We start from the raw sequence: 17874 nt of genomic DNA, 5'->3' as shown, positions 1-17874 counted from the left end.
TACAACCAAGATGCATTCATGACAAACACATCCCAACAACAACATCATCAACCTCTACATCTCAACACAACTATAACACTGAACATCACCATGCATACATAATAAGCACATAGACAACTAACATGCATTCATGATAAACAAATTCTGCCCATCTAGTCCAAGGTTCAAACCATGCTCTGATACCAATATGTAAACCCCATCCTCCTACATTTATCAAATCTAACTAATCCACCAAGGTAAACATGTGATGAATAGTTAATATGATATGACTCAACTTCCCATGCATAGTTAAGGAAGTGAAACTGATAAGACAAGACCAATATGACCTTCCTCAGAAGCTAAAAAACCTTTAGGAGACAACCAACCCCTACAGGTGTCCAACCCTTGAGACAACTTGATGTTATGATGAACTAGACCTCTAATCACTCCCATTACAATCCTTCCATGCAACTGAGACCCTCAAATCACTCCCAAAACAAGGAATCTATGTGACTACGTACTTTTTCAGGAAGTTCTTTGCCAACGACCTTGAATTATGAGCGACTTTTTCAGGGCTAGGACTCAAGCATTTGCCATGAAACTTCCAGAAATGTTAAATAACTATGAAATAATGCAAACACTTGAACAAGGAATTTAATTTATCTCTACGATCCATGATAGGCATTCCTTCAAACATATCATAAGCATGTAGTGTACTCATAAATACACATCTGAATGTAGGGTCCTCACACTTATCTAAGAATCATTAAGAAGGATTGATGCCTCCTTAGAATAATTGCAATATCATGTATTAGGTCATGCATTCATTAGCATTTCATCTATTAATCAAACCATGATGAGATCCATAACTCAAATTTGTCATAAGACATGATTATAACCAACAAATAACCAGAGAAATACCAATGGTGAAACCACCATTAAAGACACATAATGACAAACACATTTAATCATGAAATATGAACGTAAAAAGGATCTTATATTAACCTATGAAAATCCAACCAAATCATGGACTTCCATGTACCACCCGACCATAGATTGGGCTCAACCAAATCTCTCTTTCAGTCAACCACCATAGTTCCATATTCCAAGCATGAATGCGGGATCTCATGGAATAAAGAAAGAACACAAAACTACGATTTCCAGAGGTAAAACACCATCAACCCACAACTAGTGATTCCACCTCATAGTTGGACATCAATAACCATCAGCCGATTGGTCTCTACCCAAGTTGTCTAGGGCTCGAGAGCGTTTTTTCCAACCAAGGCTTCTATGATTACTAACTCAACCCACAAATGATGTCGACTTCCAGATCATTTTTCCAACTAGGGCTTCCAACACTAGTAACTCAACACATGAAGGGCTCTAGAGTGTTTTTGCAATGAAGGCTTCCAAGACTAGTAACTCAACCAAAGATGTTACAGGGCTTCTAGAGCATTGTCCAACCAAGGCTTGAAGAACTAATAACTCAACCCACAACCATAAGGAACATGAGCACCAATCAGGAAAAAAAAAAAGTGAACCCCACAACACCATGCCTATCCAGGAAATGGAAAGGCTAGGCATAACCACTTTCAATCCAGGCAATCCTCAATGCCAATGACAGATCATAACCATGAAACCACATGCATGTTCCAAGCAAGTCAAAACTAGCAAGGAAACTATAGATGCAATTTGATACCTACAAAGAAAACTCGATGTAGCTGATGATATTATTGTCCCCTTGCACTTTCTTGCTCTTTTTTTTCTTCTTTCTCCAAATCTCAAGCATGATACAATACTCCAAGAGTGCTCCAAGAAAACTCTAAGTATGCAAGAGTATGAGAAAGAGAATAGAGTAGAGAGCTCCAAGCTAAAACGGACAAAAGCTAACACTAAGAAAAATCCATTAATAGATGTTCAGAATCCTTTTTATCATTGAGGCCTATATTTTCTTCATTTTCCTTAATTTTTCCTTCAATTTCCTCCACATGGAAATTTGTGACCTTTCACCTTCATTTTCTCCTATTTTCCTTTATTTTCACAAATAAAATGCCAATTAACACCTCTTTGCCTTTGTCATTGCCTTTGTTGTTTTAATTGGCCATAATAAACTAAATGGACACCCAATAATATGTTTTACCTAGCATTCATCTCAGAATACGTGTCCCATGACATTGGTCTTATATTTTTTACATGATTTTTTAGCTAGGGTTGTTACAACATGTCTCAATATGACATTTTCTTTAATTAATTAATTTGAGATAAATTACTTAAAATACAATAAATAAATTGGAAATAAATCTTAATATTTTATTTATGAATGCTACTATGAATATTCAAGCATATTCCATAGAGATTAAACCTCTAATATCCATCTATTAATTACTAATAATTAAATTAAAACATGGAAAGTGTATTCTAAAATAGACATGTCAAACCTATAAATTGCATGTAGTTTCCCACGAGTTCAAGATTTTCTCATTTTCAGGTAGTTATAATTCTTTTTATGACTGCCACCCTCATATCTAACTTATCCACTAGGGTAAACATGTGATGAAGAGTTAATATGATATGATTCAACTTCCCATGTATAGCTAAGGAAGTGAAACCAACAAGACAAGACCAATATGAGCTTCCTCAGAAGCTACAGAACCTTTAGGAGCCAACCAACCCCTCCAGGTGTCGAACCCTTGAGAAAACTTGATGTTATTCTGAACTAGACCCATAATCGCTCCCATGACAATCCTTCCATGCAACTAATACCCTCCAGTCACTCCCACAACAAGGTATCTATGTGACTATAACCTTTTTCAGGGAGTTCTCTGCCAATGACCTTGAATTATGAGACACTTTTTAAGGGCTAGAACTTAGGCCTTTGTCCAGAACTTCATGAAACTTCCAGAAATGGTAAATAACTATGAAATAAGGCTACTAATGCAAACACTTGAACAAGGAATTTACCTGACCCATACCAGCCATGATAGGAATTCCGTTAAACATATCATAAACATGTAATGTACATTTCATAAACACACATATGAACATAGGGGCCTCATACTTATATGAGAATCATCAAGGACTCATGCCTCCTCATAATAGTTGCAAGATCATGTATTAGGTCATGCATTCAATAACATTTCATCTATTAATCAAAACATGATGAGAGCCCTAACTCAAGTTTGTCATAAAACATGCTTATAACCAACAAATAACCAAAGAAATACCAATGATGAAATGACCATTAAAGACACATAATGAAAAACACATTTACTCATGAAATATGAAAGTAAAATTGATCTTATATTAATCTATGAAAATCCAACCAAGTTATGCACTTCCATGTACCACCCGGCGATAGACTGGGCTCAACCAAATGTCTCTTTCAGTCAATCACTATCGTTCCATATTCCAAGCATGAATGTAGGATCTCATGGAATAAACCAAGAACACCAAACCATAACTTCAAAAAGTCAAACCACCTAAAGCTTAAACCAATGATTCCACCTCACATTTAGACATCAATAACCATCACTTGATTGGTCTCTACCCAAGTAGTCTAGGGTTCCATAATGTTTTTTCCAACCAAGGCTTCTAGGACTCTTAATTCAACCCACAGATGATGTCGGGCTCCAGCGAATTTGTCCAACCAAGGCTTCCAAGACTAGAAACTCAACCCATGAAGGGCTCTAGAGTGTTTGTCGAACCAAGAATTCCAATACTAATAACTCAACCTAAGATGTCATAGGGCTTCTAGAGTGTTTGTCAAACCAAGCCTCCAAGAAGTAATAACTCAACCCACAGCCATAAGGAACATCAGCACCAATCAAAAAACAAAAGTGAACCCCACAACACCATGCCTATCCAGGAAATGGAAAGGCTAGGCATAACCACTTTCAATCCAAGCAATCCTCAATGCCAATGACAGATCATAACCAAGAAACCACATACATTTTCCGAGCATGCCAAAACTAGCAAGGAAACTATTCATGCAACTTGATACCTACAAAGAAAACCCGATGTAGCTGATGATATCATTGTCCCCTTGCACTTTCTTGCTCTTTTTTTCTTCTTTCTCCAAATCTCAAGTATGCCACAATACTCCAAGAGTTCTCCATGAAAACTCTAAGTATGCAAGAGTATGAGAAAGAGAATAGAGTAGAGAGATCCAAGCTAAAAAACAAAATCTAGCACTAACAAAAATCCATTAACAGATCCTCATAATCCTTTTTATCATTGAGGCCTATATTTTCTTCATTTTCCTTCATTTTTCCTTCAAATTCCTTCTTATCCAAATTTGTGACCTTTCACCTTCATTTTCTCCTATTTTCCTTTATTTTTATAAATAAAATGCCAATTAACGCCTCTTTTCCTTCGCCATTGCCTTTGTTGTTTTAATTAGACATAATAAACTAAATGAACATGCACTAAGATGTTTTACCCACCATTCATCTTAGAATACGTGTCCCATGACCTTGATCTTATATTTTTTACATGATTTTTTAACCGGGATTGTTACAACATGTGTCAATCTGACATTTCCTTTAATTAATTAATTTGAGATAAATTAATTAAAATACAATAAATAACTTGCAGGTAAATCTTAATCTTTTATTTATAAATGCTACTATGAGTATTCAAGCATATTCCATAGAGATTAATCCTCTAATATCCATCTTTTAATTACTAATAATTAAATTAAAATGTGGAAAGTGTATTATGAAATAGACATGTCAGACCTATAAATCGCATGTATGGCAAGCCCTGCAATAATCGAAAAAATTAAGCAAGAGTATGGTTAGGAGTAATAAAAAGAATAAGAATTACCTGAAAATGAGAAAATCCTAAACTAGTGGGAAAATAATCCTTGTGTTGGAAATGGACCTAAAAAACCAAGCAAACACATTATGAACAAAAGAGGCCATGCTAAAGAAAAAAAACAGAGACTAGGAAAACTTAGCCAGTAGGGATGTCATAACATACGAATGAGATCAGTTTAAAGAAAACAAATGTTTTCCTCTACCAAGAGAGAATCTTGTACCTATAAATCCTAACCAGAGATAAGTGTAAGGGTTGGAGAAATGAGCCATATCTCCATGATGATTGTGCACTAACAAACGATAAGATACATGGTACTAGTTGGACAACCAACACTACAAAGACACCAAGAGAAAATGATGACCGAGGAAAGGCAAGGGCAATGAAATGGCGAAGGTATAATAGGTAAGGGTTCACATGGTGACATGCCAACCCTCGATCTCCATCTTTTCATCCCAGTCATTAAAGTGTGCTAATGTGGTCACATGCACCCTATGTGAAGGAGGGATACGTGGTGAAAAAGGATTGAACATTGAGTTTCCATTGTAGTGTTGAATAGATGGCATTCAAAAAATTTGGATACCATTTAATCAGATGTCAAGGTGATTACATACAAACCCTTAAACCTTAAATTATACCATCATCGTGTGGTTGATAGCACCCGAAAATATCTAAGTTTGTTACCTAGAATAAACTTAATAGCATAAAGGCACATCTATACATACCATTGTGTATTGACGTGCAGGTGGATAAACATAATAACAATAACATGAATCTTATAATGAACTGGAAGTAAACATAATATGTATCAAGTAAGGGGCGTACCCCAACACGGGTTTTATGCACTTTAATGTGCGTATTAAAATTAGGAACAAGTGTTAACAGTTGACTATAGGTTAGAGTGGTAATACAAGTTGGAAGTTAGATATAATATTAATATATAGTAAGACTATAAGGGTCAAATAGTGGAGTGATTAGAACAAAATGTATACTTTATGGATGGTTCTCAAGGTTCATAACCAATACCCTATCCACAATATCACCATAAAAAAAAAAGATCACGTAAAATGGCGAAACATATATATATATAGATATATATCCAAAAAAACAAAGAAAAAAATGGATTGTGGGTTTGTGACAGTTAGAAGCTACAGAGCCTTCAGGAGTGAACCAACCCATTCAGGTGTCCAACCCCTGAGACAAATTGATGTTATGCTGAAATAGACCCCCATTCTCTCCCATGACAAGCCTTACATGCAATTGAGAGCCTCCAGTCGCTCGTGCAACAAGGAATCTATGTGGTTGCATACCCCACATACAAACTTATGTGATGATCTACACATACTTTGAGGTCCAATGAGGCAACCTCGCTCTGACAATCTACATCTCCTACTCTATCTCGACTAACATCTTAGCATCATAACATACCAATAGCATCATGATGACCTAACTTGCATGTAATAACCTCACGATGCATGTATGAACTATTATACATGCATAACCATAACCATGACAATGCATGCATAACAACAAATAGACACTGACATGCATAACAAATGCATATACAACCAACACGCATTCATGACAAACACATCTCAACAACAACATCATCAACTTCTACCTCTCAATGCAACTATAAAGAACATTACCATGCGTACATAATAAGCACATAGACAACTAACATGCATTCATGATAAAGACATTCTACCCATCTAGTCCAAGGTTCAGACCATGCTCTGATACCACTATGTAAGCTCCATCCAACTACATTTATCCTATCTAACTGACCCACCAGGATAAACATGTGATGAAAATTTAATATGATATGATTCAACTTCCCATGTATAGTTAAGGAAGTGAAACTCACAAGACAAGACCAATATGACCTTCCTTAGAAGCTACATAACCTTAAGGAGCCAACCAACCCCTCTAGGTGTCCAACCCATGAGACAATTTGATGTTATGCTGAACTAGACCTCTAATCACTCCTATGACAATCCTTCCATGTTACTGAGACCCTCGAGTCACTCCCACAACAAGGCATCTATGCGACTATAGCCTTTTTATGGTAGTTCTGTACCAACAACCTTGAATTATGTGCCACTTTTTCAGGGCTAGGACTCAGGCCTTTGCCCAGAACTTCATGAAACTTCCAGAAATGGTAAATAACTATGAAATAAGGCTACTAATTCAAACACTTGAACAAGAAATTTACCTCACCCCTACTATCCATGATATGTATTCCGTCAAACATAGCATAAACATTCAATGTACAGGTCATAAATACACATCTAAACATAGGGGTCTCATACTTATCTGAGAATAATCAAGAAGGATTGATGTGTCCTCATAATAGTTGCAAGATCATCGATTATGTCATGCATTCACTAAAACTTCATCTAATAATTAAAACATGATGAAATCCATAACTCAAGTCTATCATAAGATATGCTTATAACCAACAAATATCTAGAGAAATACCAATGATAAAACCACCATTAAAGAGACATAATAGCAAGCACATTTACTCATGAAATACCAAAGTAAAAAGAATCTTATATTAACATATGAAAATCTAACCAAGTCAGGCACTTCCACCTACCACCCAACCATAGATCGAGTTGAACCAAATCTCTCTTTCAACCAATCACCCTCATTCCATATTCCAGGCATGAATGTAGGATCTCATGGAATAAACCAAGAACACAAAACTAGAGCTTCCAGATGCCAAATCACCTTAACCCTCAGCCAATCATTCCATCACAAAGTCGAACATCACTAACCTTTACGAGATCTGTCTCCACACAAGCTATCGATGGCTCTAGAGTGTTTGTTCTAACCAATGCTTCCAGGACTAGTAACTCAATCGACAACATTTTTCCAACCAAGGATTCCAGGACTAGTAACTCAACCCAAGATCTTACAGGGCTTCTAGAGAGTTTGTCCAACCAAGGCTCCAAGAACTAATAACTCAACCAACAACCATAAGGAACATGAGCACCAATCAGAAAACAAAACTGAAACCCACAACACCATGGCTATCTAGGAAATGGCAAGGCTAGGAAAAACCAGTGTCAATCTAGGCAATCCTCAATGCCAACAACAGATCATAACCAAGAAACCACATGCATGCAAAACTAGCAAGGAAAACATACATGAAACTAGATACCTACAGAGAAAACCCAATGTAGCTGATGCTACCTCTATCCCCTAGCATTTTCTTGGTCTTCCTTTTGCTTCTCTCTCCAAATCCCAAGTATGCCACAAGACTCTAAGACTTCTCCAAGAAAACTCTATGTATGCAAGAGCATGAGAGAGAGAATAGAGTAGAGAGCTCCAAGCTAAAGCTAATAAAATATAACACTAACAAAAATCCATTAACTAATCCTCATAAGCCTTTTTATCACTGAGGCCTATATTTTCTTCATTTTCCTTAATTTTTCCTTCAATTTCCTCCTCATGCAAATTTGTGACCTTTCACTTTCATTTTCTCCTATTTTCCTTTATTTTCATAAATAAAATTCCAATTAATTCCCCTTTGCCTTTTCCATTGCCTTTGTCATTTTAATTAGCCATAATAACCCAGATGAACAACCACTAGGATGTTTTTCCAACCATTCAGCTTGGAATACGTGTCCCATGACCTTGGTCTTATATTTTTTACTGACTTTTTAATCGGGATTGTTACAACGTCTGTCAATATGACATTTTCTTCAATTAATTAATTTGAAATAAATTAATTAAAAGACGATAACTAACTTGGAAATAAATATTAATCTTTTATTTTTGAATGTTAGTATGAATATTTATCCATATTCCATAGAGAATAAACCTCTAACATCCACCTATTAATTACTAATAATTAAATTAAAATGTGGAAAGCGTATTATGAAATAGACATGTCTATGTGCTTAATTTACAAAATATGTATATTTCTTTTTGTTTAGACATTATTCTTTTATATAGAAGATAATTTGTTTTATTTTAAAAGGACGCATGTCAACTCCAAGTTAATTGTGGAAGGAATTACACATCTCCCTCATATTGGAGTTACAAAAACTCACCATGAAATTTGAAGAATTGATGTTTCTAAAATTTTACAACATGTTAATTGAACATAATTGTAATTAAGTAAACAAGTTAAGAAGTTACCAAAAACTACTTGAGTTACTAAAAAGTATTATTTCCATCATTAGAGAATCAAATTTTTTTTTTAACGAGTAGGATTTGTATTAAAATTTGCATTGGGAAGTTACTCACAAAGCGAGTTATAATATTTATTCTTCAGCTAATTGCATTTTCAAAAAACTAAGAGACCAACCCCCTCCCAATAGGAGCAAGGAGGAAAATATTCCTATACTAAGTCTTTTGGTTTTTATTCTTAGTATTACAAAAGAGTAGGAATAATTTCTAAAAATTTGCTTACACAGAAAAATATAGAAACAATACATTTTTATAAATTGCTATAGGATGGCCCTCTACTTGACCTACAGATGTGAGAATGAGAGTTTTTTCTACCATAATCTTTCGTTCTTCTTGTTATTGATGGGGAGGAACATTGCCTTTAAAGTACAACTGAATAGGAAATGAAGAAGAGGAGGATTTTTCCCTAGCCACATTAATATCTTTTCCATCTTTCAATACAAATATCTCTATGTAAATCTTTCCTGGCGTTGTTGGAGGAGCCCAATCTAGATCTTCTTCATCATTCAAGTGAGGAGGGACTTTTGGAACAAAGTTGTTTGGTTGATCCACTTGTGCCTCAAAATTCTCACTTTCTTCTTTAGAAGCATTCAAGGATTAAAAATCATTTTGAAAAAAGGGATGATGCTTAGGATCAACCTTGAAAGTTTTTTTTTTTTACTTCTTTTCTTCTTATGTTTCCTTTTGACGAGAGTGAATCCTTTCATGTTTTCTCCTTGCTCTAGAGGAGGCAATGGATTTGAGTAGGTTTAAGAAGCTAACTATTTTGGACAATGTTTCGCAAAGAGTCCGTACTTTTGCCATAGATTACAATTGAAAGGAACTTGTTCCTAATCTAGACCCCGAAGATGAGACCACCCATCCAAATTGAGTTGAATTGCCTCGGAGAGGCCTTTGGAGAAATCCATTTCAACACAAATTCGATGGCATGAAAATTATTCTTGTGTTCCATATCATAGGTAATATATTTTCCCATCTTACCACCTATGACCTTAAAATTTTCTTCACCCCAGCAAAGGAGAGGGAAAAAAGGTAATCTCATCCACACAGGTGTAAAAGAAATTTCCATTAATGGATTAAATTCCAGATACCAATCAATTATATAAACAAAGCTCTGGTGCCCATGAAATATGGACCTGATTTGTAGATTTGGTCTGTATATTCCTCTTTTTCAAAGAGCAATAGATAATATCCATTTACGCCATAGAAGATGTTCCTATGATCATAATTTTCCCAGTTGTCAAATATGCACTCTTTAACAACTTCAAGACTTCACCACAAACTAGTGGACTTTCCTAGTAACCCTTTTTCTTAAAGAATACCACGTTCTCTTTTGTTGAGAAGAGAAACCCCAGATCCAAAGATGGATTTGATTATGCTTTCTTCACAAATTTATTTAGGGTGCTCATTGTACCTACATGAAGCACACATCCAATAAAACAACGAAAAACCCCTCATAACAGTCGCTAAATGGAAAGAAACTTATAGCAACAAAAAGCTCAGATCTTTGTGTAGACTACAATTGATATACACTTCAACATGATAGATCTAAGCTCCCTCGAAAACATGATCTGTGAACAAGTAGTTAAATGAGCTCATATATGAGATCGAGGTGGAAGCGAAGGTGCTAAACAACTCATATCTTCCTTATAGTAATTTTTTTCCACCTTTAGAGTATTTTAATACTTGATATGTAATGAAATACTATCTCTATCATCTTTTTTCTTCTCTTAATTTATTTTCATCTAATCTTTCCTTAATTGTTAATATTTTAATCTATTTTTTCTGAAAATATTTTTATATTCAACTTCAATAGGATCCAAATCCAAGTGTTGATAAACACTTACCATTCAGTCCATCTTAAGCATGGAGATAAATGGTCCTCACAATATAGTTTTGGGAACGCAGAATGCAAAGATGCAGAGTTTTCAGAGTAAGTTCATTGTGCTTAGTATGAAAGATCTTTCCACTCTACACAATTAACTTTCTTTGTAGTTCGAATCAGACATAGGCTATATGCATTATCGAAACACGCCATCTTTGGATGGGTGGTATCTTCTTTCTCTTTGTATTATGTATCTTTTAAATTGAGTGTCAGACTGATAAGATTTTAAATTTTTCTTTTTTGTATTAACGTGTTCGATCATGGATGAAAGATTGACCCTAAAATATAAACTTGTGGAGTTGTATCGTGTCTATCATTATTTTTGGACTGCCTTAATCAATTAATAAGAAATAGATATAAAACTATACTAAATTATATCTATTAATCTTATTTAATTTACGTTATTTCTTTTTAAAATAAAATACACATCCAAAAAAAACTTACTTTATACATTTCTTATTTTAAAAAATAATATAAAAATAAATCCATCACTTAATTTTTCATGAAGTAAAATCTATAATATTTATAAAAACAACTAAACCACAACCCCATACACTATATTTTATATGAATTAATAAATATTCAAACAACCCACCAAAATGTGGAACTAATTACACAAATCAATATTAAAAATAAAAAACTTTAATACTACTTTTATTATAATTACCAACATAATGTATATCATCACACAACATACATGACTAATTATTCCACCAAAATATTCCATTTCCATAAATAGATTTAATAAGGTTAAGAATTCTTTATATAAGTAATGTTATTAAACCACTTTATTAAAGTATAATATAAATGAGGGTAAAACCTTCAATTTTCTCATTATAAACTAAAATTACATCAATAATACTAAAGATAAGCCTATCTTACATGCACGTCAATATATTATTTACTTCGAATTTAAATCCAAATCCAAGCAGTTCGCTGCAAGTATTTGTCCGTATTAGAAAACCTAAAAAGTAATATTTTTTTAAAATATGTTTGAACATTTCTAATAGTTGAAAGTATGGCATAAAATAATACAAGGGAGGCTTTTCAAAACTTTAGCAAGTGTAAAATGAGGTGGACTCTTCCTAGTAAGTTATAACGGAGAATTCAGTGGACAAATTTCTAACAAAAATAACTAAAAGTGAGTCTACCATATTAGTTACTTAAGAAATGACACCTTTAACTAACGACACACTAAACTAATTTATGCAAAAGGTAATATGTACAAAAAGTGACTGCAAAACGAGAGATATGGAGAATATTATTTTTACAGAGGAAACAATTATAAACTAAACAAATTACCCGATTATGAACCTGAACTATTTTGTTTACCCGATTATGAACATGAACTATGAACATGCAGAAGACTATACAGTAGAGTAAAAATAAAATATAAACTGAAGCTTTTAGTTTCCTTCCTCCTTGAGGACTCAGACAACTTTCTGAAGAACACTAGTGAATGATAATGACGGGCGAGCACGGGAATTTGGATGAATAGTGTTAGAAGGAATAGCATTGATACTTGCTGCGTCTTCCTTGTTATCACTTGAATTAGTGTTTGAATCAAACACTATAGTTTTTCGTTATATTTGTATTAGTGTTTGAATTAAACATTATAGAACGTTTTACCGGACTTAATCTAATTTCAATATCATGAAGATTATATATGATTTTCCGCAATATGCGCTTTATTTTTTCTTGGTCAATTTGTGTTTGTAGTTTTTTAATAGTTTATCACAAATAACTATGTTAAGCAATGTTTCTAGTGGAGGATGGTGAAAGCAATGTTTCTATTGGAGGATGGTGAGTGATAGAGTGAAGAAATTGATTTTTTTTTATACGAAAATTTCATAAATCTAATACTCATTTAACACTTTTTCCACTTATCTTTGAGTCAGAGAAATATTTATGATCTCTCAATTCTTTAGCTTCTAGAGTTAGAATCTCTTTATCTCTTTTCTGATCTCAAGAGGGGACAGAGTCAAAGAAATTCACTATTGATTCTTACCTATCTTTAAAAAAATGAAATTTTCATAGATCTAATACCCATTTAACACTGCTTCCACTTATCTTTGATTCAGAGAAATATTTACAATCTCTCAATTATTTAGCTTCTAGAGTTAGAATCTCCTTTCCGATTTCAAGAGGGGACAGAGTCAAAGAAATTCACTATTAATTCTCACCTATCTTTAAAAAAATGAAATTTTCATATATCTAATACCCATTTAACACTTCTTCCACTTATCTTTGATTCAGAGAAATATTTACAATCTCTCAATTCTTTAAGTTCCAGGGTTAGAATTTTCTTTCTGACATCAAGAGGGAACAGAGTCAAAAAAATTCACCACTGATTCCCACCCATCTAAAAATGATGCTCGGGAAGCACCACCCCGTCCCACAGATGGTCATTGGCGAAGATCCATGCAATGCCCGCAAATAAAACACTTCCCTACAAGCACAAAAAAACGAACAGCAACCTAGTATTATGATGACAAGAGTGCAGACTCACCCAGACGCAGAAGGATAGCTTAATTATAGGACATAAGGTTATTGTGGAGAAATACAGGGCAGGCAAGTGACATCCTTCGTAATCTCATTGGTAATTGGACCGCAATTCTGACAATTTTGGAAGACCAAGGTTGGAAAAGTGGAAATCTAGTTTCAGAACCAAATGTGAAAAATGGGTCGGAATACCAAATCCCACAAACAAGCACGAGAGAACTAAATGAAACTCCAGAGGCCCGTAAACGTGTCAGGGATAAAACAACCACATGTTCGGAGGACCCTGTTTTCAAAGATTTAAATTGGGAGGACCTATACATGTGAACTCCGTATCTAAAGGTGAAGAGGCCACGAGCAAGCCATGCACGACAAGTATATGGCCAAGTTCGCGCCTCGAGGGCCGCCAGATACTGCACATACCAAAAAAACACGCGTATGGTAAGATGACATAGTAAGATAATCGCAGTGTTATAAAACCCTTGCCGAGAGCCGGTTAACTCGCTTGCTGCAAATCGGTTGTCGGAGAAGCACCCAGTCGGGGAACCTAAAAATAATATCAACGGAATCGTGTGAACTAAGTCCTAAAATTCCTTAGTTTGTAAAATTGGTCTTTAGCCAAAGTAGTTGATCCATAAAAGAAATTGAAAATTTCTAAATTCCCGTGTTTATTTTTAAAAGGAGTTGTTTATAATGCGATTTGGTGACTGAATCCGGTGGAAGAAATTGAGGTTAAATCTTGATTTGTTGCAGTTAAAATGGTTTTTTAACTGCATATTTGGATTCATTATGCAGAAACTAGCTATCAAACTTGCGATTTCAATAAATTCCTGCCCGATTTCGACCGGAAAAACCGGCCAAAAAAGCTTTTAAAAAATCGCCTTATAGACAACTGTTTTTTAAAATATTAAATATTAAAATTTGGAATAGAAGATAGATATTTAAAAATGAAGAAATTAAGTAATAATTTGAAAAAACCTTTTTGCCCTTCCTGAAAGCTCTCCGACAGCTCCCTTGTCTATAATGCGACTTTTTGGAGATTCCGGTGACGGAATCCGGCGGAAGAAATTGAGGTTAAATCTTGATTTGTTGCAGTTAAAATGTTTTTTTAACTGCATATTTGGATTCAGCACCCTGGCAAACCCCTGGGACGCTTTGATTGTGCAGAAAATAGCTATCAAACTTGCGATTCCAATAAATTGCTGCCGGATTTAGACCGGAAAAACCCACCGAAAAAGCTTCCAAAAAATCGCATTATAGACAACGGCCTTCCTTTTTCATATACGTATAGAGAGAGAGAGGTGGGGTTCCGTTTGTGTGCCATCCACTATTGGCATTGACAGCTCTGCTGCGTTAGCAATTTTTCGTACGTAATCGCTAATTCTCCGCGATGTAAACGCTGAGCCTCTGCCTGGAAAGAGTCCTAATTGATGAGTGGGAGACATCTAGGGCTAAACCGCGTCACGCCCAATCACTTGTACGCCGGTTGCAATTTTTTATGTATATTTGATTTCTGCTGATCGTTCCCAGATTTCAACTACCTACCGCTACCGTTACAATCAAACCCTCCCCTGCATGGTTCATGAGCGAGAGTCGTCATGGGCTAAACTGCGTGACAGCCTACCCTGCCTAAGGTGGATTATAATTTTTAATGTATATTTGATTCCTTTCAGATATGTTCATGATTTCAACAGCCTGCTAAACAATTACACTTATACCCTTCCTATAATATAATTGTCCAGACATGATCCATCTACAAACAAGTTCTTCAATCCCTATTCATTCCGTTGCAAACCCAAATCAAATAGGCTGTCAATTAGACTAGTCTGCAACCGTTGTATCCTCAATGGAGGCTCCTAATCCATCTGGCTATCTACGTCTCATTCTTATGATTGTTATAATATGCAGTACTGGTATATATCCCACAGTCCATGCAAACTTTTACAATGATATAGATATAACATGGGGTTATAACAACGTCAACATATTCGACAATGGCGAGGAATTGCAGCTTTCTCTCAATAATGCTTCAGGTATTCTAATGTTATTGATATATAACTGTATTGTTAGCTTTTTATTGCTTTATGTTTCTGTGATAATATACTATCAAGCATAGAATAACAGCAGATATTTTTTGGGTATTGTTTAATTAGGCTCGGCATTTCAATCCAAAGCACAATTTTTGTTTGGAAGCGTCGATATGTTTATGAAGCTGGTGCCCAAAGATTCTGCTGGAACGGTTACAACATTCTATGTGAGATAAATTTGCGAAATTTATATGCAATAATATTCCAATATTCATGTAAAAGGTTTTTGGGAATTTGTGTAATCTGATAGAGAGAAATTATTGAGAAAAGTCATTAATTGATAGTAAATTTTGGGAACAATTTAGCATATGATAGGCAAAAATTATGGAGAATAGTGAGAAAATTTTTGGGATCCATTGATTTCACTCAACTCCTATCCATCCCATATAGAAATCTTAAATCCATATAAAATTACCTTAAAATTCATAGCATTCTCACTATTATAATGTTCCCTAACGAATGGAGAAAATACGCTGCAGTTATCTTCGACAGGCGACAGGCACGACGAAATTGATCTTGAATTTCTAGGAAATGTTTCTGGTCAGCCATATATTCTCCAAACAAACATCTATACAAATGGTTCAGGTAATAGGGAGCAACAATTCTATTTATGGTTCGATCCCACAGCAGATTTCCACAATTACTCAATTCTCTGGAACCCCGAGCAAATTGTGTAAGCTACCTCCTCCTCTGAACATGGTTTAATCCGTTTTTCTACTGTGATGAGTCTATCTCACCTGATATCTTCGTTTCAGGATTTTTGTAGATGGACAACCTATCAGAGTATTTGGGAACAATGAAGACATAGGTGTGCCTTACGCGAACGTGCAGGCGATGAGAGTGTACTCCAGCATTTGGGACGGAGATAGTTGGGCGACTCAAGGGGGACGGGTGAAAATCGATTGGTCTTACGCACCATTTGTGGCTTCGTACAGCAGTTTCACAGCAGACGTATGCGAATGGACAGCCAGTGGCAACTCCTCCCAGTGTTCGGCTAATACTCCCAGTAACTGGTGGAATCAGCCCGCTTATGAGAACTTGACCGATGCCCAACAAACACAATTACAGGGGGTTCGCAGTAATTTTCTAATTTACGATTACTGCGAAGATCCGGCCAGATTCAATAATCAGCTTCCAGCTGAATGCTCCAGACAACCATAAAATAATTCCCAGCGCTTCCATGCGATTGCGGTTGGATTTCATTCCAATAAAGCGTCCCTGTTCGTTGGCTCTTAAAAACACTTATTTGATCTCATTTGCCATCGAAGGCGCTAAATTAAAATTATTTTCTCTCTTACCGTTCTTGTTCTAACCATCTGAACGTTTTTAAAACAGAACAGCATTCATTGTATGTCAACATATGTCATGCATGTCCGTCAAAAATAAAATGATGATTCTCTCATGGAACATGTTGACCCTATTGATTTAAAAATAGAATATTTGGTTAGAATAAGTATGATGTTTATATATGATGATAAGTATAGTTTATTGGAATTTAAGTTTTTGTGATTTAAAATTTGTTAATTTACATTGTCAATATTTGGCTGACGTATTTTGAACTAGCAAGTGTGGTTCATGTTTAAGACAATAAGAAGAGAGAGATCTCAAAAGAAGGTTAAATAGGAAGATAGGCCATCCTAACAGTTAGATGGAAATGGCTAAATTTGACTAGGGAGAACAGTTAGATGGAAAGGGCTAAATTTGACGAGGGAGGACCAAGTGAACCCTATGGATTTGAAAGGTGTTTATGTCATCCTGTGTACATTGGGGAACAGGGTGGTCTATTAACCAAAGGATTAAAGAACATTCCGTTGATATCAAGTGTGGGAGGATTAATTCTTTAGTAGAACATGCAACAAAGACCAACTATCATATATGCATTGACGAGGCTAAGGTCGTGGCAAAGATCTCTCATTTTCATCACCGCAAGTTTGCTTTAGCTGAAGATGCAGTGAAGACCAAGCATCATATATGCATTGATGAGGTTAAGGTCATCGTAAAAATCTCTCATTTTCATCATGGCGAGTTTAGGGAAGCCATTGAGATTGAGAGGTCTTCTAATAATATTAATAGGGACAACGGCTAAAAAATTACTAGCTATTGATTCCCGCCCTCTCCTCTTAGTTTTTCTCCTCTTTGTCCCTCTTTTTCTTGGATTTTTCTTTTTTATGTTCTATTCCATTTTTATTTTCCTTTTAGTAATTTTCAAGAGCCGGGATTAGCCTCTATGTTTATTTATTTTTTTAGTAGTAATATTATTTATGTATTAATTATTAGTATTTATTTATTTATCGCTATTATTATTTTTATTTTTATCTTTATTATTTTTTAAGAGCACTCTCACGTTTTATTTTTATATCGTTGTTATTAATTTTTTTTTGGTAATTACTCACTCTTAATATTTAT

At 35.0% G+C, this 17874-nt stretch overlaps 1 protein-coding gene across 1 annotated transcript; it reads left to right on the top strand.

Annotated features, from left to right (window-relative positions):
- The first annotated feature begins 15227 nt into the window (after nucleotides 1-15227).
- Nucleotides 15228-16716, top strand: LOC149155705 (xyloglucan endotransglucosylase protein 7-like). Its single transcript, XM_089444503.1, has 4 exons — nucleotides 15228-15414; nucleotides 15535-15635; nucleotides 15948-16141; nucleotides 16224-16716. Exons 1-4 carry the CDS (start codon nucleotides 15228-15230, stop codon nucleotides 16627-16629), a joined length of 888 nt encoding a protein of 295 aa, XP_089300629.1. The 3' UTR covers nucleotides 16630-16716.
- The last annotated feature ends 1158 nt before the right edge of the window (nucleotides 16717-17874 follow it).

This window comes from Pinus tabuliformis, chromosome 9 (genome assembly GCF_031772625.1).
Source record: "Pinus tabuliformis cultivar Carrire ecotype Pingquan chromosome 9, CPIR1, whole genome shotgun sequence".
NCBI lineage: Eukaryota > Viridiplantae > Streptophyta > Pinopsida > Pinales > Pinaceae > Pinus > Pinus tabuliformis.
This window is presented reverse-complemented; position numbering and strand designations above follow the sequence as displayed.

What these genes read in the sequence shown, in the direction of transcription:
- LOC149155705 (XM_089444503.1), top strand. Translation starts at nt 15,228, where the DNA reads ATGGAGGCTCCTAATCCATCTGGCTATCTACGTCTCATTCTTATGATT. An exon ending in TTCTCTCAATAATGCTTCAG is followed by an intron (nt 15,415 to 15,534) that starts GTATTCTAATGT and finishes TTGTTTAATTAG; the next exon opens with GCTCGGCATTTCAATCCAAA. An exon ending in TGGAACCCCGAGCAAATTGT is followed by an intron (nt 16,142 to 16,223) that starts GTAAGCTACCTC and finishes TCTTCGTTTCAG; the next exon opens with GATTTTTGTAGATGGACAAC.